The sequence below is a fragment of the Melospiza georgiana genome, chromosome 8 (assembly GCF_028018845.1).
Source record: "Melospiza georgiana isolate bMelGeo1 chromosome 8, bMelGeo1.pri, whole genome shotgun sequence".
Lineage (NCBI taxonomy): Eukaryota > Metazoa > Chordata > Aves > Passeriformes > Passerellidae > Melospiza > Melospiza georgiana.
The window spans coordinates 25821138-25842281 of NC_080437.1; the positions used below are offsets into that span (position 1 = coordinate 25821138).

The following is a 21144-nucleotide window of genomic DNA, read 5'->3' on the forward strand; positions in this document are numbered from 1 at the left end:
AAGTTTGCAGACAATAATCAGTCAGGAAAAAAAAAAAGAAGAGATTAAGGCAACCACTATGTGTAGCATATTTGTATATTTGTTAGCCAAATCTATGCTAAAACAGTAGTCACACAAAAATATGAATTAAATACAAATGGTGTAAGAGAATTTTGGTTTTTAACTCTTACCATACTGAAAGAACAAACTCTGGGATTGAAGAGTAACTGGCCAGATATGGGCCTTTAAAACTTAATGCAAGTAAGGTATAGTCCAGCTGAGCATCACCTGAAATGTAAAAATAAAGAATATGGTCTTTGATTGTCCCAGACTTTATTTTATAATACCACAGATACTCTTCTCACTTCCTTTATATCCATTTAACTCTTTAAATATTCTTCAGGCCCTTGATTTCTTTGCTTCACTGCAGATTATTCTTTTGATTTGATCATAAAAGTGCTCCCTATGTATCACTGCTTGGAATTGTTTCAATTTCCTTTCCAATAATACCTTGAAATTGTAAAGTATTTTTCCCCATGTCCGATGAAATCCTTTGCAGTCATAATTTTATTCAAATACATGAAAAAGCAAGCATCACAATCCTTATTTAAATGGCAAGGGAACTGAAACATGAATAGGGTAAGCAACTAAACCAAGGAGAGAAACTACATGAAGCAGGCAAAACCATACATTAGATCCTGGACTCCAAAGTTTAACTGCAAGAACCCTCATCCCTCACTCCTGGATTTCTCATCTGGCTTGAGAGTCTACTGCAGTATGATTTTATTGCTTATTCTGACTACATTTTCCTAAAACTAATTCAATTTAACTTCTTTTCCTTTTAAAATAGCTTCATTGTGTATGGCCATATTCCTCCCTAGCTTAAACCTAAATAAAAGTAGTGCAGTGGAAAAATCCTTGCACTGCTTTCCATGAATCTCTTCATGAGACAGCTCCTGTGACAGGGACAAACAGTCCCTGGTTTACAAGTCTTATAAAAAGGCCCCTCAACTTCAGAAACTGATGATTAAAGTACTGTTTTAATGAAATAATGATGATGATGAGGGTTACCACATCACTACCTTTTAACTCTGTCAGTTTTCTCAGTTCTGGAAAAGTGTAGATGTGTATGAGGGGATTCAGCTGCCGGTCAGAAAAAGCCACCACTTGGCCGCTGGCACTTGCTGCAAAGGCTCCCACCTGGCCATTCTGACACTGCACTGCTCTTGTCTTCTTTGTTTTGATGTCCAGGAAGAGGATGTAATTACCACAAGGGTAGCAGACAGTTTGATTGTTGATAAAGGCCAAGTTCTTGTTTGAGAACCCCTGAACCCAGCTGCAAACAGAGTAACTGAATGTTAAAACATGAATCAGACACAAATTTCTCAAAATACTGTGCAAAAGGGAATGCTACAGCCTAAGTTACACTGAATTGATGATTGGGATTTGTTAGACTCATCCCCATACCGATGCTGCAAAACCACAACAACTAAGATCTGGTACTATGAGTCACTGGTTCACTGTTTCCAAAAACATAGTCACAAAATGCACAAAGAATTGGCATAAGAACATGGAGAGATGTTTTTATTTCTTTCAGTTTTCACTAAAAATAAAGTCAGCCAAGTTCACAGGCTCTGGTTTCACATATCCCTGCAGAGGGTATAACTTTATTTGAAAGAACTGCATGGGTAGGATCTGTACTTGGGACCCAATTGTGTTTGCTTAACTTTTTTGCACTTTCATAGTTCATCTCATACACATAAAAGATATAAAGGTACAGCTTCTGTTTATATGAAGCAAACCAGGAGGACTGTTCTGCTTTAAAGACTCCAGTACTTTAACACAGTAAAAGTCTGGAATGTAAAAGGATGTGTTACACAAGGACTGAAATAAATTACTGAGGAGGACTCTGTTTATGAGCTTACAACATGTCAACAAATTTGTAACTGCTTGCAGATGTTTTTACTTTTGAAAAAGTGTGTGGACAAACATCAGGGTGGTCTTAGCAAAGGGATTTGCATCTACCACCAAGTGAGGATGTCAGTTCAGCCTGCTGGTACCATGTCAGGAAAGCTCCAGCAGTGTAAGAGACACCCTCTGTGTACAACACTGCTGTTAGCATCCTCCCTCTGAATAACTTGAATTGTTATTCAGAAACATCCCATCTCTTCTCTTTTTCCAAATCAGACAATTTGACTGGGAAGGATTTTTGTTCTCTGCAATGACCAGAAATATTTTTATGCTCCTTTCACAAACATAAGTCAGTCATAAAATCAGCTCAGTTGCTGATCCTTTGTACTCTTCAGAGAAGATGGTACTAAAGCCTCAGCACTCTCATACTTAGGAACGTTTTAAAATTGCTGGTCTTGAGATAAATTTATTTCCAGCAATAACTTCCCATTATCTTTTCTGAGGAATTTCTGCTCTAGACTTCTTTTGCTACATAGGAGTCAAGTGGAGCCAGAGAGGAGTGGGAGCCCTGACGATGTGCTTGTGGAGATGAACTGAAAGCCATGGCAACAGAGGAGACATTCCAGCTGCCAATGTTTTTCTGGGCCTTCCTTCATACAAAAACAGATTGTATGGGGTGCCACAGCACATGAGACCTGTTTGAACACGCTTACTAAAAGCTAACGTGCTTTTCTGCAACATTAGCTCTGAATCATTGGAAATGAAGTATTCCTAACTTCTGTTTGAGGAGGTAAAATGGAATCTAGAAAACGTGTATGTAGGGATAAATTAATGGGGGTGACAGTCCAATTTATCATTCTTATACATCCAGTAAAGGCCTAAGGGGACAAAGGTTCAGGCTGTTTAGAAACAGGCAGGTAGGGAGAGATAGATAGATAGATAGATAGATTAGATAGATAGATAGATAGATAGATAGATAACTACTGTGCGAGAACCACACACTGGAACAGGTTTTTTCACACAGGCTGTGGAGTCTCCTCACTGGAGCTGTCCCAGAACCGTGTGGATGTAATCCCACGCACCATGCTCGGGGATGACCCTGCCTGAGCAGGGAGCTTGGGCCAGATTACCCCTGAGGTCCCCTGGACGGCCCCATTCCGTGATCCTGCCATCCGTGCCCATGATTATTCTGACAGACCGGACAGTCCCCGACAGCGCAGCCTCCCCTCCCTGTCTGACCGCCCAGTTCACGGGGCCGCCGCGGGCTGAGCACAGCTGAGGACACGGCGCCCCCCCGGCGGGCTCGGGAGCGTGTGGGCGCGGTGCCGGCCGCCCCCACCTCACTTCCAGGGCGGCTCCCTCCGCGCCGGGTCCCGCCGCCATGCCCGCCGCCGCCGCGACACCCCCGCGCCCTGGCAACAGCAACGGCGCCCGCCATTGGCCCGGCTCGGAGCACGCAGCTGATTGGCCCGCGCCCCTGCGCCAGCCAATCAATGAGCACAGGCGGGTATTTAAGAACCCAGGGGGGGACATTGTTTCTTACGTGAGCCGTGAGAAGTGTGGGCGCTGTTGTTGCAGCTCATATTGTTAATAAGCTGGGGTAGTTCTGCCCCTGAACCACTGATATAATCTGTGCCCTTTCACCTGGGCCATCATTGCTGCTGAATCAAGTGTAGGAGCGCGTCAGCCTTGGGAGAGAGTCTGTGGATTCCATCTCTCGGTCATCCTGCATGTCCCATCCAGTGCCATCTGCCTGTCTCTGCAGGACAGCTGTACCTGTTTTCCCATTGTGTCTTGTGTCTTTCTGCAGTTACCATCCCTAAAGGTGTTCAAGAGGGGTCTGGATCTGCTGCTGGGTGATGTGGTTTAGGAGTGATTTGATGGTCTTGAATGTCTCTTCCAACCTTGATGATTCTGTAATTCCACAAGGTACAAAAGTTCTTCTTGGATTCTGTGCAATAAAGCTCCTGAAGCTTTAGAGTGAGCTGAGGAGAAGTTTTCCGCAGAAAAAAAGAGAAAGTACACCTGCAGCCTTTGCTTTTGTACTTTTAGCCTGGTGACACAGCAGTAACCTCCCAGAATTTAAAAAATAGATTTTTTTTCCTAAGGGAGGATTTTTATTTATAGTGTGGGTTTTTTTGTTTTTTTTTCTTTGTTTTTTTTTTTTTTTTTTTTTTTTTTTTTTTTTTGTTTTTTTTTGTTTTTTGTTTTAGCTTGCTGTAACTTCCCTGGACAGTGGCAGTGTGCAGTTTTGCCATTCTGGTGTGCACTCACAGTGCTAGAGGGCAATGCATGGAGAGTGGCATTTCTGCCCAGAGGCAGCACGACAAGCCCATTCCTCACCTCCTGTCTCCACAGGCACTCTGCGTGTCAGCCAACACCAGCAGAGAATGAGGAAGTGAGTTTATTTTCTTTGGTACTTCTGAGGGCCTATTGCAGCATGTGGGTCTTGTGATGCTGGTTTGAGTTCCTACATGTGTGTCTCCAGGCTGTGGGTTAGCAGACTGCCTGTGTGGTTCATAATTGCTATAAGAAATTTCAAATTAATTTTCTCTATTTTCATCACACAAAATTCTGCTGAATCTTTACTAAGGATAGGTACTTAGAGGAATAAAGGTTATGTCCTCTAACACAGCTGGGTTTTTTTTTTTATGGTTGGAGAAATTTTTTTGTTGGCAAAGAGCGCTTTATGCACAGATTCTGTTTGCTTAGGGTGTGGCAGGCTTTTGTGCAACAAGTTACCACTCCCCTTCTGTGCTGAGCTGCTTAATATCTACACAATCAAGCAGCAGTGACTCAACAAAAATCATGTTCCTCCATTGCAATGGATAATGGTGTCAAGGTCATGGTTGTGTTACTAGTGGTGATCTTGGTGTTTTTCTGCAGGTGAGATCTCCACAGAAAATATTGGTCTTTGTAACCTGGTGTCTGAGGTCCAACTTCAGTGACAAAACCAAACCAAAACAGGTAGGACTTGTCCCCTGTGTAAACATGGATCCATTGATGGGACTGGAGAATGCTCTGTTAGCCTGGGGGTTTGACAGAGGAGTATGCACTGCCAGGAAGGCCAGGATTTTCCCTCCTTTGGCAAGAGCCGTGTCCCTACAAATGTGCTGTTTCAATAAAGGTACAGTGCCAACCTGAAGATTGGTGTGTGGAGCCACGGGACGTGAATCACTTTACCTCTGTGGTCAGAAATCAACTTGGACACTGTGTGAATATATGAAAGTCATTGAGAGGAAAGCACCTCCATTTCCATTTTTATACTTCAAGGAAAGCTGGTAGAAGGAAGGCCCTTGTACCCTAGTCTCAACTAGAGATGGAGCAAAGGGATGGAGAAGACTTCAATCTGTGTTTGGTTCTTTCTTTTGCTCTATGCACACACTGATGTTCCTACAAAGATGTTTGCAGAAGCATGAATCCTATAACTGCACTGCAGTAATTAAGTTAGATTTAACTTTTGCTATGCTGTTTCCTGGGTTATTATCTCCTCTCGGGGTTTTTATCATGAAGCAGGACAGCTGCAGGAGAGATAAACCCTTCTTGTTACCATCAAGGTGGGGTTGGATGGGGCTTTGGAGAGTGGTAGGTGATGCAGGAGGAGGCACTGAGGGGAACCCTGTACCTCAGCAGGCCCGTGAGGTGGAGTTTGGCCGTGAGTGTGCTATCGCCACGGGAATGCTGGAGGTGGTTGTGCAGTTATTTGTAAACGAGGAGGGAGAGCATGGAGAGCAGCTGAGCAGTGCCTGTCCCGGCTGCGTGGGGCGGGCGGAGGGAGAGCAGCTGAGCAGTGCCTGTCCCAGCTCGGTGGGGCGGGCGGCCACCTCAGGGAGGGACCACCGAGCAGCTCTCGGCGTCAGCAGCGGCAGCGGAGCTCTCCCGGGCCGAGAGGGAGTTGGGAGGGAAGGAAGGGAGGCAGGGAGAGAGGCGGGGCCGCACACCCGTCCCCCGGCGGGCGGTGCCGGCGGCCTGGGCCCGGCGCTGCGGAGGGGCCGTCACCGATCGGAGCCGTCACAGAGCGGAGCCTATCGCGCCGTGTCGATATGTCGGGCGATCACTCCCGCAGCCTGGGCAAGGGTAAGCGCCGCGGGCCCGGCACGGATCTCGGGTTCTCGGGCTGGGGCAGGGCCGGCTGGGGCTGGGGCAGGGCCGGCGGTCACAGCCCCTATGCTCTCCCCGCAGGCAGCGCGGCGCCGGGCCCGGTGCCCGCGGGGCTGATCCGGCTCTACAGCATGCGCTTCTGCCCCTACGCGCAGCGGACGCGCCTGGTTCTCCGCGCCAAGGGCATCAGGTGAGCTCCGGAGCGAGCGGCGGGCCTGGCTGCCTCTGTTTCCTAAATTAAACATCCCTGAACGAGCTGCTTGGGAACAGGCTTCTGTGCGTGGTTTTGTTCTGGAGCTTGAATGAGTAGGGTGTGTATGAAAGCAGCTGCATAAAGGCCCAAAGTAAGAACCCCTAGCTGATTTTCTTTTATAATTTTTGCCCTGAGTAAATTGAGTAGAGACGTAGCAAACACTGTTTGTTTTTGATGTGAGTGGCTGTGAAAACTCTGGAGTTGTTTCTGTTGTGTCACTGCCCAACAAAACTCACTAGAGAGTGAATCACATTTTAAAAAGGAAATGGAAAAGGAAATGTACCGTGTTGCTATAACATTGTATCTTTCCTGTGCTGTAGTTAGTTAACAAAATTCAGTGCTTGTGTTTGTTTCTTTTTCAAGATAGCCATTTCAGCATTCTTGAATGGGGTCTAATATCTCCCTCAGGTACAAATGAAAATTAACCATTTTTTCCATCTTTTTGTGGCTCTGCCAAGTCCAAGGCCTACCAGTGGTTTGTGAACCAGCACAGGGCTGGGAGTTCATGTTGGAATGGGGAATGCTAACAGGTCTCTTGAAAGTAAGATGAAGGTTGAGTTAGTTAGTTTTGTTTTTTACATGGGTGTTTTGATTTTGGAAGGGTAGATGCAATAAAATTTCTGGGTCAGTTTAATTCTGGTTTTTTTTGGTGTCTTTGGATTGATGTTGGAGCTGGAAGGTTTGTTGTACCATAGTGATTTAGGAGGGGTTTTATGGCTACCTAGATGTGATAGTTGCCTTCTGGTAACTACTCAGTTGTTTGAAGGCTCAGCTGACCTTTGGGCTTAATAGGAATTGTCTCGGGTCACACATTCAAGTCAGCATATAACTTCTGTTTGTTTGTTTTAATATAGATGTCTTTCCCATGTATTTTTTTAAATCAATATCTATTTGCCTTTACTGTAGGCAGTTGTTCCTTATGAGGCCATAAGTTGGGAAGATAAGCAGGAAGGATGCTCTCCTGATTTGTTCTTTGGTGTAAGGGCAGGTTAAGGTTCAGGTGCATTTCTTAATGGGGGTGTAGCTCATTTTCAGTCACCTGCTTCTTAGACTGCCCCTGAACTCACATGGAGTAAGTGTGCTGAGTTGTAATCTTTGTTTTTAGCCTGGTAGTTGTGTGCTTGTTAATCTAGTAAAAGACATGCCTGCAGTCTATAGCCAACCCATTGCAGGTCAGTGTGTGCTTTCTCCAGCAAAGTGTGGCAGTACTTCTGTGTCAAAGGATTAGTCCTGCAAACAGCTTCAAAGAAAACAGGGGAGTACAGGGGCTTGAGGGTTGAGCCCCTCAATTATTGAACTGTAGAGGTGACTACATTTCACCATAGTATGGGGTGGACTGGAGCAGAACTGAGCCTGTCTGGGTCTTGTTTCTTTTGCTCTTTTAGCCATGAAGTAATCAACATCAATCTGAAGAACAAACCTGACTGGTACTTTGAGAAGAACCCCTCTGGGCTGGTTCCTGTTCTGGAGACCAGCAAGGGCCAGCTGATCTGGGAGTCCCCAATCACCTGTGAGTACTTGGATGAAGCATTTCCAGGGAAGAAGCTGATGCCTTCAGACCCCTATGAGCGAGCTTGTCAGAAGATGCTCTTGGAAGACTTCTCAAAGGTACTGTGTGATCAGGGTGGGACTGTTTCTGACCTCACCATTGCACCAAAAACTGCAGCTCTGTTGCTGATGTTGCTGTCAACCTTAAAGGCAGGTTTTGTGTCTGAGATGAGCATTTAAATAGGCAGAGGGGATATTTGGGGCCTTTTGCTGTGAGCACATACAGTCTGCTGTGTCTCTGAATTGCTCACAGAATTATGTGCAAGGATGGATGCAGGAAGGCATCCAAGCAAGTGAAAGTTTGTATGACTGAGATAGGGTTTTGAGCATCCTGCAGTAGAACAAAGGTTAGCAGACCAAACCAGCCAAATATGTGAGACCTGGGCAGTGACAATTGCTGTATTTTATTCTGGTCCTTTCTGGAGGAAATACTGAGTGAATGCAGGATGTGGGAAGTGCCTGAGAGAGCCTAAAACCATGACAGGCACATGGCTGTAAACACGGGACTTGTGTAGGGAGGCTGGTTTTGGCTCTTATTTGGGGTTGGAGCTGGCTGACTGGAATTAACCTCTCTGTACATTCAAACATACAGAGCATGTGATTTGAGGAGTCTAGGAAGTGAAAGAAGTCACATGGACATGAGACAAGAGAGAAAGAAACAGAAGATGCAAAGGGTGTGGACAAAGAAGGAGAATAAAAGGGAGAGTGTATTTACAACACTCAGTAAATAGGCCGAATGGAAAGAGGGAAGTGTGTTGCAAGAAAGAAAATGCACAGATGGAAAACATTTTTCACTATTCTCTTCTTATTACATGACTAAAATTCATTACTGTTTGTATTAATTCTTCCTCTAGGCTTTTGCTTGCTTTTATGAAATATAGAAGATTTTTATCAATGGACTTTATGTAGCTCTTTAATGTCAAATCTCTTAAGATTTAATTTGCATTTAAGATCTTAACATCTAAGTTAACATTTTAAGTTTTGAGTGACTAACTTATATTCTTGTAATCGGTGCATTAAAAACTTTATGCTTTCCTTTTTATAGATAACATCCTTGCTTTTCAAGCATGTTTTGGCAGTCAAAGATGGACAGGACACCACTGCACTGAAAGCAGAGATTGCTGAAAAGTTTGGCAAACTTGAAGAGGTGAGAGTATTTCATGATAAGGAGGAGATTGCCAGCCTTTATATGTTCCCTTTTGTCATTTCATGATGTGGCATTTGGAGGTAGATCTCTCATTTAGTTGGTAGTTAGAGATTTTTGAATTTGAACAACCACTGCTGTTGTCTTGGATGTCTTTGTTCTGCTCTAAGTGAAGGAGACCTTGCAGCATGTACTAAGAGCAAGGGCTGAAGAGTCTGAGCTGCTGAAAAGCATCTGTGCTGAACCCAACCAGTGCAGGTATCTTGGTGATGACAAAATCTTTTTTGTTCTAGAGCTTATCTTTGGGGGTGGGTGGAAGCAGAATGTAATGTGTGCTTTGTAGAAATCCAGCCCTGGACCATGGTGGTGTAATGCAACTTCAGTGAAGCTCCAGGAAGTGACAGGTGGCTTTGATGCTGTGTTAGCCACTTGACAGTCTGTGTCAGTAATGGTTCTTGGCTAATCTGAACAGCTGTTGCACTTGTCTCTGTCATGAATCCATTCCTTCTGTCTTTAGCATCCACAGCCAATGCTTGGGTGGATCAATGAAGAACAGAGTATTTCTGCTCTGGTGCAAAGCTGCCAATAACCTTTTAATTCTTTCCTAGTTCTCCTGACAGTCTGGTGCGTTCTGCTTTCCCATCCCCTTGGATTGCCAAAACACAATTGTTTCCAGGGTAGTCTTGTCCATCTGGTCAGGCTGAGGCTGGAGTAGTGCAGATGGCGAGTTCCTGGGGGAAGTTGTGTGTTTCACTTCCCTGAAATACAGATGTATTAAACATTAGGGAAGGATTAACCTTCTTCCTGCTCAATTAATACTGCAAAATAACTTGCTGTTCCTTCATTGTCTCTATTTTACTATACCCTGAATGATTTTACAGCAGCAGCTGATGGTCAGCTGTGAATGAGAGGCTGAAACAGAGCCATGCAAACTTCCTCAGTGTATTGTAAGAGATATTCCAGAGGGGAAGTGCTTTGGAACACTTCTGTATTTCGATTTCTGCTGCCCGACAGAGGGGGCTGTGTTCCCATCGCTGCCCCTGTGCAGCTGCTGGTTGTGTTCTGCCAGACACCTGAGAACTCAAACAGCTCCATGCTTCCTGAAGGGCTGCTTCAAGATTTCTACTAGATCATGGGGGTTATGGGCAGGGAATAAATGCCATGTGAGTGTATAGGGGGTGTGTGTTCAAAAAAACCAAGTTGTGTAAAGTTCTTTTGAGTTCCACCTTTAAAACACCAAAGTGCCTGAAAATAAAGTCACTAATGAATCTAGAGCCACTAATCTAATGGAAGAAGAGAACAGGCTCTGGAGGGTCCTTAAAACATATTAAACTTGGTTTACCGTGGCACTTAAAAGTGCATCAGAGTCATAAATGTAACGGGAGAGCTTGCTGCATGCTTTCTGTGCTGAGCTGTGAGAAGGATCTCTTTCTGGTGTCAGTTACACTTGCTTACTGTTGCCTTTGCACCTGGAATCAAATGCAGTTTGAGATGTATTGTTAGAAATGCTTCCCTGACACCACTTGGCCTCAGCTGCCATGGGAAGAGAGTCCCTGCTAAAATGGTGCTCTAATTTAGCAGGATGATTAATTTAGCTGGATTTATTGCTCAAGAAATGAATGTTTCCTGCTGTGTTTGATTAGTCTGTGCCGTTTATGTTTTATGACAAGGAAGAAATCGCAAACATTCTGAGCTAAGCTACTCTTTGTTTGTGCACATGCTGCACCTTGTTAGTGGTTCATATTTTGTGACAGATTTTGAACCTCTGGAGAAGAGCTGGGCTGAGTTTGTGAAATAGCAGCTATAGTATTAATCTTAACTATACTGACTCTGCTAATACTGTATGCACAAGAGAAATGTCCTGTATCTCCTTCATTTGCTCACTGATCCCTGTAGTGTGCCTGCCTTCCACTGTGCAGTGGGGTTTTTGTGTAGTGTTCTGCTGCACTTTTCCTTGAGGGCAGCTGACACCTCTCACCCTTCCCAGGTTCTGTCCAAACGCAACACGGTGTTTTATGGTGGGGACTCAGTCTCAATGGTTGACTACATGATCTGGCCATGGTTTGAACGTCTGGAACCATTCCAGCTGAAGGAGTGAGTACTTTGCCTGGCTTCTGGTGTGTTCTGAAGTGCCTCAGCATCAATATTCCTGGTGTACCCTGCAGCAATGGGCCACTCTTGGGGGCTGCTGAAGAAAGCTTGTATTGTGTTGCAGTTTGGGGGAAGCATCCTGCTCTAAACTGGACATTGTACTGGGACAGAGAAAGTAGTAAAATGGAACTTTTCAAGCTGGTTTGTTTCCTTGATGCCCTCTGAATTTTCCATTTGCATTACTCAGTCTCTTCCTTTTTCCTGTAGCTCTTTGAATCACACCCCAAAGCTCCAACGCTGGATGGAGGCCATGAAGGAGGACCCTGCTATCAAGGCTACAATAACTGACCCACAAATATACAAAAACTACCTCCAGCTGTATCTGAAGAACAGCCCTGAGGCATGTGATTATGGGCTCTGAGGTGATAGTAGGAATGTGCTGGCTGAAGTGTTAGTGCTGTTTTTCATGTGGGAGATCAGTGTAATTTGGTGAGGGCTTTTCTGTGGTTGCATTTATAATGGGGAATAAATCTGTGCTGAAAAGGCTGAGAAACCTTCTGTGAACTCCACTCCTTCCTGTTGGGGGAAGGATGTGCTGGCTTCAAGCAGGAGATGGAAAGTCATTGTTGGCCATGAATATTCCATAAAGGAGAATGTTTCCACTCAAGAGGTGATGGTCTTTAATCTCTGGGCTCTTTCTAGGCATTGCAGTGGGCAGTCCCTGAACTGATGCTGTTACCTGATTTAAATGTTGTAATAATCATGTCTTGAAAATGAATAAAAAACAAGCAATGTCTTCAAACAGTTTTTCCTTCCTGTTTCTGGGCACCTGTTAGTCACTGGATTGGTTCTTGGTTCTAGTAAGGGCTTCTAGTTTTTGTTAGATATGCTAAGGGAGTGTATGGTTATAATCCTTTTCTGCCCTTCTGAAGTAGTGGCGTGTTTATTCTAGGTTCTAACCTAAAGGCTGGAGTAAGGAGTAAAGCCAACAAAAACAATATCCTGAGCAGAAGGACATTGATTTTCTGTTCTCAGAATTTGAAGCATTGCTCTGCTTGTCAAGGTGTAGGTAAAATTAGAGAGCAGAAATGAAAGGAGCTTAGTCAGAACATTATGCTGGTGATGTCTTGCTGCTGGAAGGAAAAGAGTGTTCTGTTTCATCAGGTAAGTGGCCGGATCAGAGATTTTAGTGGAACATCTTTGAAACTATTCTGTATATAGCAGTGTTAATATAGCAGTGTGGGGACAAGATTATTTGAAGCACAAGCAGTCACAGGAAAAACTTCTTCCTCTCCTGTTTTTTCTTTTTCTTGTTCACATCTATGACTCATTCTGATGTTGCTCAGTTCTGTATTTCTGTCAGAGCACCAGCAACCCAAACTAGCCATAATTCCAGGGAATAAGCACACAGAAAGAAATAAGGCAAAGCAGAATGTCCAAGGGCAGGGCTGTGGTTCCTGTGAGGATGAGGTGGTTTTCATGAGAGATCCAAGACTGTTCCTGTCTGCCTCCCATTGCAGTGAGGTGAGGTAGCATAGCAGAATGTGGTGCTTCATGGATTTCATGGTAATTGAGATACTGGGACTCTTGGAGCTTTTCTGGAGGAAAAGTAGACTTATCTTTTTCCTGTAACATGTTCTGCCCTGGCATGGCAACTGAGGTGGTGCATGCTTGTGGAACTTCAAGTAGGAAAGAGATTTGATGGGGAAAAAAGAATAAGCAGATCTGTCAGCCTGTGGCTCTTGGAGGGCCTTGTTTATGCTCTTACTAGCTTTAATTCAAAGTATGCAGCTTTTCCCCTCCTGTTTATATTTGTGGCTTTTAAACACATCTGGTATTACTTAGAAGGAACAGCAGCATAATTATTATTTTTCTAGAATACTGTAGTTTTTAAAAGAGTTCCCAGTTGGGAAGTGATGCTACACATGTTTCATAGATTGTCAGAGGACCCAGAGGGAGCCAAGAGCTGTGAAATGTTGTCAGGATGTGGATCTGGGCCCTTCCATTAGATGAAAGCAGGGTTTGAGCTTTATAAAGCCAATGTCTCTGAAGTAGTGTTGGTGGGATCTCAGTGGCAAGCTTCCAAGAATTAACTGCAGAGCATTTTGGTTTTATTAGCAGCTCTCCTTTGTGTAGGGCTTGTTAAAAGCTGTTAGGATAGTGCTAGAAATATATTACAGTTTGCTCCAATGTGTTATTTGACTGTAGTGGGAGATGTAGCATTAGGGAGATCCAGTAATAGGTTAAAAGCAGAGATCAGCATCCAGAAACTGAATTGGCTCCAGCCAGACCACAGTAACCCAGAGATTGTGTTATCTGAACAGAAAGAAATGCTCTCCCTATCTTTATTTAGTGGCTGTAGTGTACCATTATAAATGTGCTACTTCAGCAGAAGAGAAGTAAAATGAAATATTCTGCCTTATAATTTACTATTAAATATCTGTGTTCTAAATCCCCAAGCAGACAGCTGGGGTCTTGAACTCATTACAGCACAGCAAGAAATGCAGGCCTCAGGCAAAGTGTTTTTAATGTGGTAATGAATATGCAATGCTGGCCCAGTCTTGAAAGGAAAAGACAAGTTATGTGGAATGGACTGGCTCTCTCCTTTCTGGGTGGATGGGTGTAAAGGAAACATTTGCATTTTCAGCACTGGTCAACAGAAGAGAAAGATGGAAGTGTGTAAGGAAAAGATCAAACAGATGAACAGCTCTTCCCTTTGGTCAGAGCTCTCCTTAAAACCTTCTGTGGGTCAGGTAGTACAGTAAGTAGGTCTTTACTTGCCTTCTGCTCCAGGTTTTGCCCTTGAACATGGTTAGTGCTCTTGCTTTTGAAAAAAGAGGGTGCTTGTTTGTTTTCTGTTATTGTGCCACCAAATACAATTGCTACTAGCACAGGTTAAAAAAGATAAATTCAGTATCAAGAAAACAAGGGCAGAGTCTGTGACAGTGTGACAGAGTCACTATAAAAATAGTGAGTTTAGTAGCATGATGGATAATAGATAGTTCAGATTAGCAAGGCACTGGGCCATGTTCTATCCTGCATTTGTAGCATGTTCCTGTATCTTTACTGATATCCTTGAGATGTTTGGTACCCTCATACAAGATGTGTTCCAGTGTTTGTTCATTATAGTTTTAAGGGTCCCTTATGTTGAAGCTAAGAAAAAGGTAGAGGGGAGCCAAGACAGGAGGAAGGAATGAGGATCCCAGGTTCTCAGATCTGGGAAGTTTTGCTGAGTTTTGGGTAAGCTGAGTGGGAACCTGGGTGAATGGGACTGCAGCTATAACAGAAGGCCCTTGCTTGGGGAAATTGTTGAGAAGTTTCTGTCTAGGGAGGTATTAAAAGGGCCAGTGTTTCTTGCACTGAAAGTGGTAGTAACTGGATATACTGGTTTGAAAAGTTTCAAAATTAATGTACTACAGACACATGGGACACTTTACATTCATGCAGATGCCTGTGGATTTGTTGCTTTTTCTAGTCAATCAAAAAGGAAGAAAAATGGAAATATCAACTTTTTGCTGTTTCACTTAATCTCAGATTCTTGCCATGCTTAATTTAGCAGCTGTCTGTCCTGCTCACCAGACAGGCCTGGCTGTGAGTGCATGTGTTGGGCGTGAGGTGTAGGCACAGTGTTACATGTCCTGGGACTGCTCTCCCCAGTTTTCCACTGTCATGGCATCTGAATGTTCCCCTGCATTAGCAGGGTTTGAGAACTGGCTGTTTGTTGTTTGTTTTCCTCACTCCTGTCTTTCCTAGTAGTCTGATTATTTCACCACTGTTCCTCAGACACAGATTTCACTTGGGAATGGCTCGTGAAAATGCAGTCCCTCTAAAGTAATGAGGGCAGGGGCAATTTTACTAAAACACTCCCATTTTCTGTAAGATGGAAACAGTCTTTTCTACTGCTGGTCCAAAGCCAACAGGGATGACAGTTGCTGATTTATCTGAGTGCAGTAATGATGCCACATGATGTAATTAGTATTTTTCCCCTTCTACAACACTTTGATTTACTAAAACATGAGTTTCAAAACTTGTCAGTGGGATGCGAGTGTGCTTGGGGTAGAGTGTGACAGCTGTTTAGCAGTGTGCAATAACACTGTATCTGAGCCCAGGAGGGAGTGAGAATGCAGCTGGAATGGAGGGCTGATGTGTGGAGCCTATTCTGTGCCTCTCACAGCATCTTCTGGTGAGCAGGAAGCAGCTTGTGAGAGCTGCAGCACGTGCTCCAGGTTTGTGTCTGAGAACCACCACCCCTGGCAAAGCTGATGGAAAAAGCCATCTCTCCAGGGGAAAGGGAGCCAAGAATAGGGGCACTGAACAGCCACAAGCTGGGTAAGGAACAGACAGTGTTTCCTGTAAGCTGCAAACCATTTGCATGAGTCACCTATGTGACTGCACAGCAAAAGCATAGGAGGGCTGAGAAAAAAGGAGGAAAAAAGCTGTCAGCTTCAGACTGCCTGAAGAATCAATGAGGACCAATGAGACATTGTGAATTAATACTGTCCTTCCTGCAGTTCTCTGCAGCATTCCTGCTACCCCAAGGGATGCTTTTGTGCCTTTCCTTCTGTCACTCAAACCATCCTCAGAAGGGAGCTCTTAACAAGAATGCGCTTTGGGCCAATCCACAGGTTGAAGTGTGGGTGCTTTTTTCCCCTAAACATTCATCACAGCTCTTTCTGTGCCTGTTTAGGCTTGGAAGCAGAGTTTGTCTCCTCTTACTTGTAGTAATTAAGGTGTGGTGATTAATCAGCTGTTTGTCTTTGTGGGAAGACAGTTCTGATATCGCCTGTGCATTCAAGCCCACAGATTAGGTGCCTCAGTTCCTCTCCATATGCTTTATGTGTCTTGGCTGTTTTCTGCTGGTCTATCTCTGCTCTGGATCAAACCTTTCACTTCCAAAGCTTTGCCAGGTGTGGCTCTGGCAGGGGAGTCAGTGTGGGGCTCTGGTAGACAGCTGCATGTGGGCAAGCCTTGCCTTTCTCTAGTTTTGGATACAGGAGGTTTGTAACACTGACTTGATGTGATAGCCCTGAAGGTGAACTGAACTGGCAGGAATATCCTGCTGAGGGTGCAGAACACCTCTGTTCTGTGGGAACACCCTGGTGATGGAGGCCAGGAGGGGCTGCTCTGGATCATCTGTGCTTACAGGCACAGAACCATCCAGGGCTGCCCTGCCCTGCCCTGCCTGGTCTGAGCAGGCAGGGATGAGATCTGGAACATGTTCCCAAGCTACATACCATCTCCCTGAGGAGTAGGGAAATCCCTCTGTGCTGCCTGATTCCCAGCAGAGGGCTAGAGAGCAAGGCTGAAGGTTGGGAGCCAGGGAATGGATTTCTTGATGCACCTGGGGATGAGTCAGGCTGTGCACTGTGGTTACTGATCCCAGACCTGCCTAGCTCTGCCCCCGGGCTGTACTGCACTCTGTGGGATCCTCAATGTTGGATGGGCTGCACAAAGGTGCCAAATTGGGCTTCAATGGCATTATAAGTGTCATGGCTTTTCTGCAATTAGGACAATCAGACAAAAACTTGTCTCTTTACATGATTAAGTCTTTGAGTTGAGTCTGTTACTGGCTGTGGGCCCACCAGTGGATTTGAAGATAGTTTCCCATCTACAATAGACTCCTTTTACTGCAGAGTGCCTAAGACACTCTAAAGAACTTCATTGGTTTTATTTTTGGGCACAATTTTTAACATAGTGCCACAGTCAGAGATTTTACAGGCACTCAAATATCTGAACAGGCTGTATTTAAATGTTTCACCTCAGCACTTTCTGTGCTTCCCCCTCAGAGCAGATCAATAAAGCTAATACCTTTTTTTTCCTCCCTCCTCTAACATTCTGGATGAGCTCTGGTTTTAGCTAGACAGATTTATAATTACTTGTAAACTCAGAGCCTTTATTTGCAGAGGTGCTGCCTTTGAATAATGAGTGAGAAGCTTTGTTCTCTGCCTCTGCAGCCAGAGATTTTACTTCCAGCACTTGAGGAGTCTCAGATGATACTCTTAAATGTAACCTAACTGGAAAATGAAGTTTCTTTTGAAAAACATAGTAACATTAATTGATCCACAGCAAGGGCTTGCTCAGGTTTCTGTTTTGATACCAGATTAGTCCAATAGATATGATGGGAATAACTGCTTGCATCCATCTTCCCTTAAGGCTCTGCTGCAAAGTTGGGTGGATCATTTTGAGAGCAGCAGAAGCAGTAACACAACTCTGCATTTCCTCGCAGCTTATTTCTTCAGGTCAAAGAAGACATGAGACTACCTTTTACTGCACTGGGAACATTCAAAATACCTCTTTTGTGCTTTTGAAGCATTATGGGAGTCTTTGTCTCTTGTCCATTTTCCTGCTTGCCTAAAGATTATCAGGGGTTTTTCTGAGATCTATCAAATTGAGTGAAAGTTCTTTGATGGATTCAGAAGCTACTTGGAAGGAGATGAAGGCATAGGCCTTTTTTTCCACTGGCCCAGATGTGTGAACACACTCACTGCTAAAAATAACCTAGTTTATGTTGCCATAAGGAATTTATTATTTCAGAAAAAGACAGGACTGCCTGGAGTTTTACATGGAAGGGATGCAACAGCTCACATGTTGGGTTGAACCCAATGACCCAACACCTTGAGGCATCCTTTTCCCAAACAAAGAGAATCCAGTTAAATGTAAGTTAAAATCTGATCCTGTGCCAGTGGCACCTGGGGACAGAGCTGTGTTAGTTTTCAGTCCTGCAAGCAACAAACCATGATGCAGAGATGAGCAGAGTGGATGGAACCTGTTCACTATGTGGGCAAATCCTGAGCTGTATCCCATGCTGAGACCAGTGTTGCCAGTTTGATCCCTGCTGGTACCTTACTGAATTCATGTTAGCATGCTTGTGAGTTCCATATCCTCTGAGGCTGCTTTGCTATTTTTTTAATGGCACAGGTATTTCTGCCTGCTTGAAATAAAGGAGATTGTGTCTTTGCTTACAGCTACCCCATGAGTGGTAAAAAGTCATTAGATAAATTTTTAAGCTAAAAACCAATCTCTAGTGGGTGGTTTTTTCTTTCTGCTCTTCTTATTCTATGATGAATAATACTGCAATAATGGTCATGGCATGGTTCAAAAATCTGCCAATTGCCCTTCTGAAAAAGGATTTTTTTAGGGATGTTGCCGTTTATGTTCCACAGGAACACTGAAGCAGTAAATTGAGGCAAGAAAAAAAGTGTTGTAGAAAATCAAGAACTCAATGGAGAAAATGTTGCTGAGCTAGTCAGATAGCTTTGAAGCAGGATGGGTTTATTTTTGTTTGGTTTGGGTTTTCTTGTTTTATCAAAGTTGCACCAAACCAAGACTGCTGATGATCCTGAGCTACAGAATTCCCTTTCCAGCAGTGTGTGGTTGACCCTGAGAAATTCTAACTTATGGCTGCAGCTCTTAAGCCAGCTGCTTCTCAGACCTAACAGTGGTGATTCAGCCCCAGTGAGCACTGGAAGGCAGAGTTATTAAAGGCGTGCAGGGCATTCTGTGGGGCTGGAAGACATTTTGCTAAGGAAACAGTGGTGCTTTTATTATATGAATTAATGACTAGCTCTGGGTGTGCTTCCAGAGCCAGAGCATATTAGAATGTTAACAAGGAGATGCCATTCCCTTAAACCAGGCAAAGGAGTTAAGCAGGGTGTGGGTGGTTGCTGAACTTGGCTGTGGATACCCATAAAATCAGCAGGTAAAGAGGATTCCTCTGGGTGAAATGGAAATTCAGGAGATTTCTTGTTCAGCCCATAAGGGCAAAATCTATCAGCATTATTTAGGGCTTGCTAAGGGTGTTTTTAAGCAGACATATTTAGAATAATTACTTTGATTTCCTGTGGATTCATATTCTCAAGAAGAATGACATCCCTGGCATTATTCTGGAATAGCTGTCCCGCTTTGTCATATTGCAGTTTATTCTGGAATAATTTCTCCAGGAATTCTTGCTGCTGGGTTCCCTGTACTGGGATCACACTGGAAACATCCCCACTTTTTCCTTCTGCTCTCTTAGAAACATTTGGCAGGGAACTAGAAACAAAAGAGACTTCATGCTCACTGAGATTTTGTACAAGACTTCCTTTATTATAAATAAAGCTGCATGAGATCTATACAAATTCAGCAGTGTCCTGCTATAGAAGCAGTGGTTTAAGTACAGCATTGTCCATCAAGGAAGACCTTAGTCTGGAGAGTTCTGGTATTATTGCCTATCTTGGCTGCATTGCCAAATTCATCTCTGTACTACAGTTTTGCTTCTGAGCTAACACATTACACACACACACCCCCAATTCTAAAAAACCCAAGTAATAAATAAAGCTGTTTACCAGGTAGGTGCTGTAAGACAACTCCTCACTAGCAGCAGCAAAGCTGTTACAGGTGCCTGAAGTCTCACTTCCTCACCACAGAGAAAACACTGCAAAAACTTTGCATTAAAAATGGCTGGTGAACAATCACCCAATCCTGCTGCTTGAATACTGGACAAATTTTTGGATCATCTGGCTAAACTACATCTTTATACCCCTGTATATACCTGTATACACAGCAGCTTGGAAAGAGAGAAACTCTTTTCTGTGGCTGCTTAACAGTGAACACCCAACACCACCCCTTAGCAGACATTCAGCTCCTGTTCAGCAATAATAACCTTAGACCAAGACGTTTTCTAAGGGCAAATGGCTCCTGAGGCTATGCTGTAGATCAGTGGTTGCTATCAACTCACCACTAATTCCACTGCTTTGACAGAGCCTGTAATAAAATATTAAAACCACAAGCTGAGGGCTCAGGGAGTGGCTGGAAACCAGTGGAAGGCACTTGGAGTTCATGTGTTGAATTCTCCTGGTTAGCAAATGGCAAGAACAGCGCTGAGAGTCCAGGACAGGCTGTTTACTTTAGGATATCTCGCAGAGATACAGGCATTGTCAAAGATATGTTTGTTACTCAGGTAACTGCCATAAGCAGTTTGGTTTTAAAAAAACGTTTTTCACTTTAAACCACAAAATCTCAGTTCTACTCCCATCCTTTAAAGCTGCTTCCTATGATCACCCACCCAGATTTCAACCAAGGCAGAACTGCCCATGGGCAACACTAAAATGTCCTAAGACATTTTTACTGACTGGCAGCTGCTGAAACTGAATTGTCTTATAAACCTTATTTTGTGAAATGTGAGTCTAGGCTCTTACTAATAGGCTAGTATTTGGTGGGCAAAGATTTGATCCTGGAGAGACAAGGAAGTCCAAGGAATGATGTGCTTCACATCACAGCCTCCTTGTACCATGGCAGAAGTGTGGTCCAAAGAAACACTGTGTACCAGGCTCTCCTCTGATGGGACATGTCTGTACCTTGGTTTCCAAGGAAGATCTCCACTCTGAGGCTGACTGAAGCACAGCTTATAATCACAGATAACATTTCCCCCCAACAGGTATTAGTGGGTCCCCTCACAGCCTAAATGCACAGACCAGATCACTTTAAAGGTGCTCAGGGCAAAATGAGCATATTGCATGTAGGAAAACTATGCCAAGCAATTTGCTTTCAGTGGGATCAGATCCATAAATTACTTGATTCAGCTCCAGCTTCTGTTCAACTAAACCCCGTGGGAATACTTCAGGGTCAGTTTGGGCATAAGAGAAAACAGGCATACAAGTACAGAAAACAAAGAACAAAAGATTCAATCCACTTATCAGTTCAGGTTCCCTTTGAGTCTGAGCAGCAGTGCTTGGGGCTGTGTAAAGGCGAGTTTGGGCACGTTTACAAGCCCTTTGCAACTGGTGTTGCAAAGCTTTGTTCTGACATTTTAATAGGGGAGTTACCTTATTCTGTTCAACAGCCTTTTCTTCTCATGGTCCTCCTGCTCAACCTTATATAAAAGTTATTTTTCTACTCAGAATGTCATTTCCTGAGAGACCTGGGTCATAAATTTGTTTCTGTTCTTTGGACAGTCTAAATTTAGACTCCTGACAGGAAATGGCAGAGAAATTCTAATTTCTCTCTGGCTGGGCTGGGAGCACATTTAGAAGCAACTTCAACCACAACTGCTCCAGCGTGACCTGCCTGCTTTACATGCCAGCAGTCCAAGGAAAGCTGGGTCTGCTGCAGGCACTTTGCAGTAAACCTGGGCAGGTAA

General features: G+C 44.1%; 2 protein-coding genes across 2 annotated transcripts in view; one reads left to right on the plus strand and one right to left on the minus strand.

Annotated features, from left to right (window-relative positions):
- Positions 1-3273, minus strand: part of CFAP43 (cilia and flagella associated protein 43) — a 42708-nt gene extending 39435 nt beyond the window's left edge. The window contains exons 1-3 of the mRNA XM_058029617.1: positions 3230-3273; positions 1062-1315; positions 171-267 (exon numbers count right to left, since the gene is read on the minus strand). Coding sequence (XP_057885600.1) covers positions 171-267; positions 1062-1315; positions 3230-3273 — 395 coding nt within the window. The remainder of the gene's footprint in view (positions 1-170; positions 268-1061; positions 1316-3229) is intronic.
- Positions 3274-5832: 2559 nt separating this feature from the next.
- On the plus strand, positions 5833-11829 carry LOC131086147 (glutathione S-transferase omega-1-like). Its single transcript, XM_058028963.1, has 6 exons — positions 5833-5967; positions 6073-6181; positions 7630-7852; positions 8838-8939; positions 10924-11030; positions 11295-11829. The coding sequence occupies exons 1-6, from the start codon at positions 5934-5936 to the stop codon at positions 11446-11448; spliced, it is 729 nt and encodes a 242-aa protein (XP_057884946.1). The 5' UTR covers positions 5833-5933; the 3' UTR covers positions 11449-11829.
- Positions 11830-21144: the final 9315 nt, after the last annotated feature.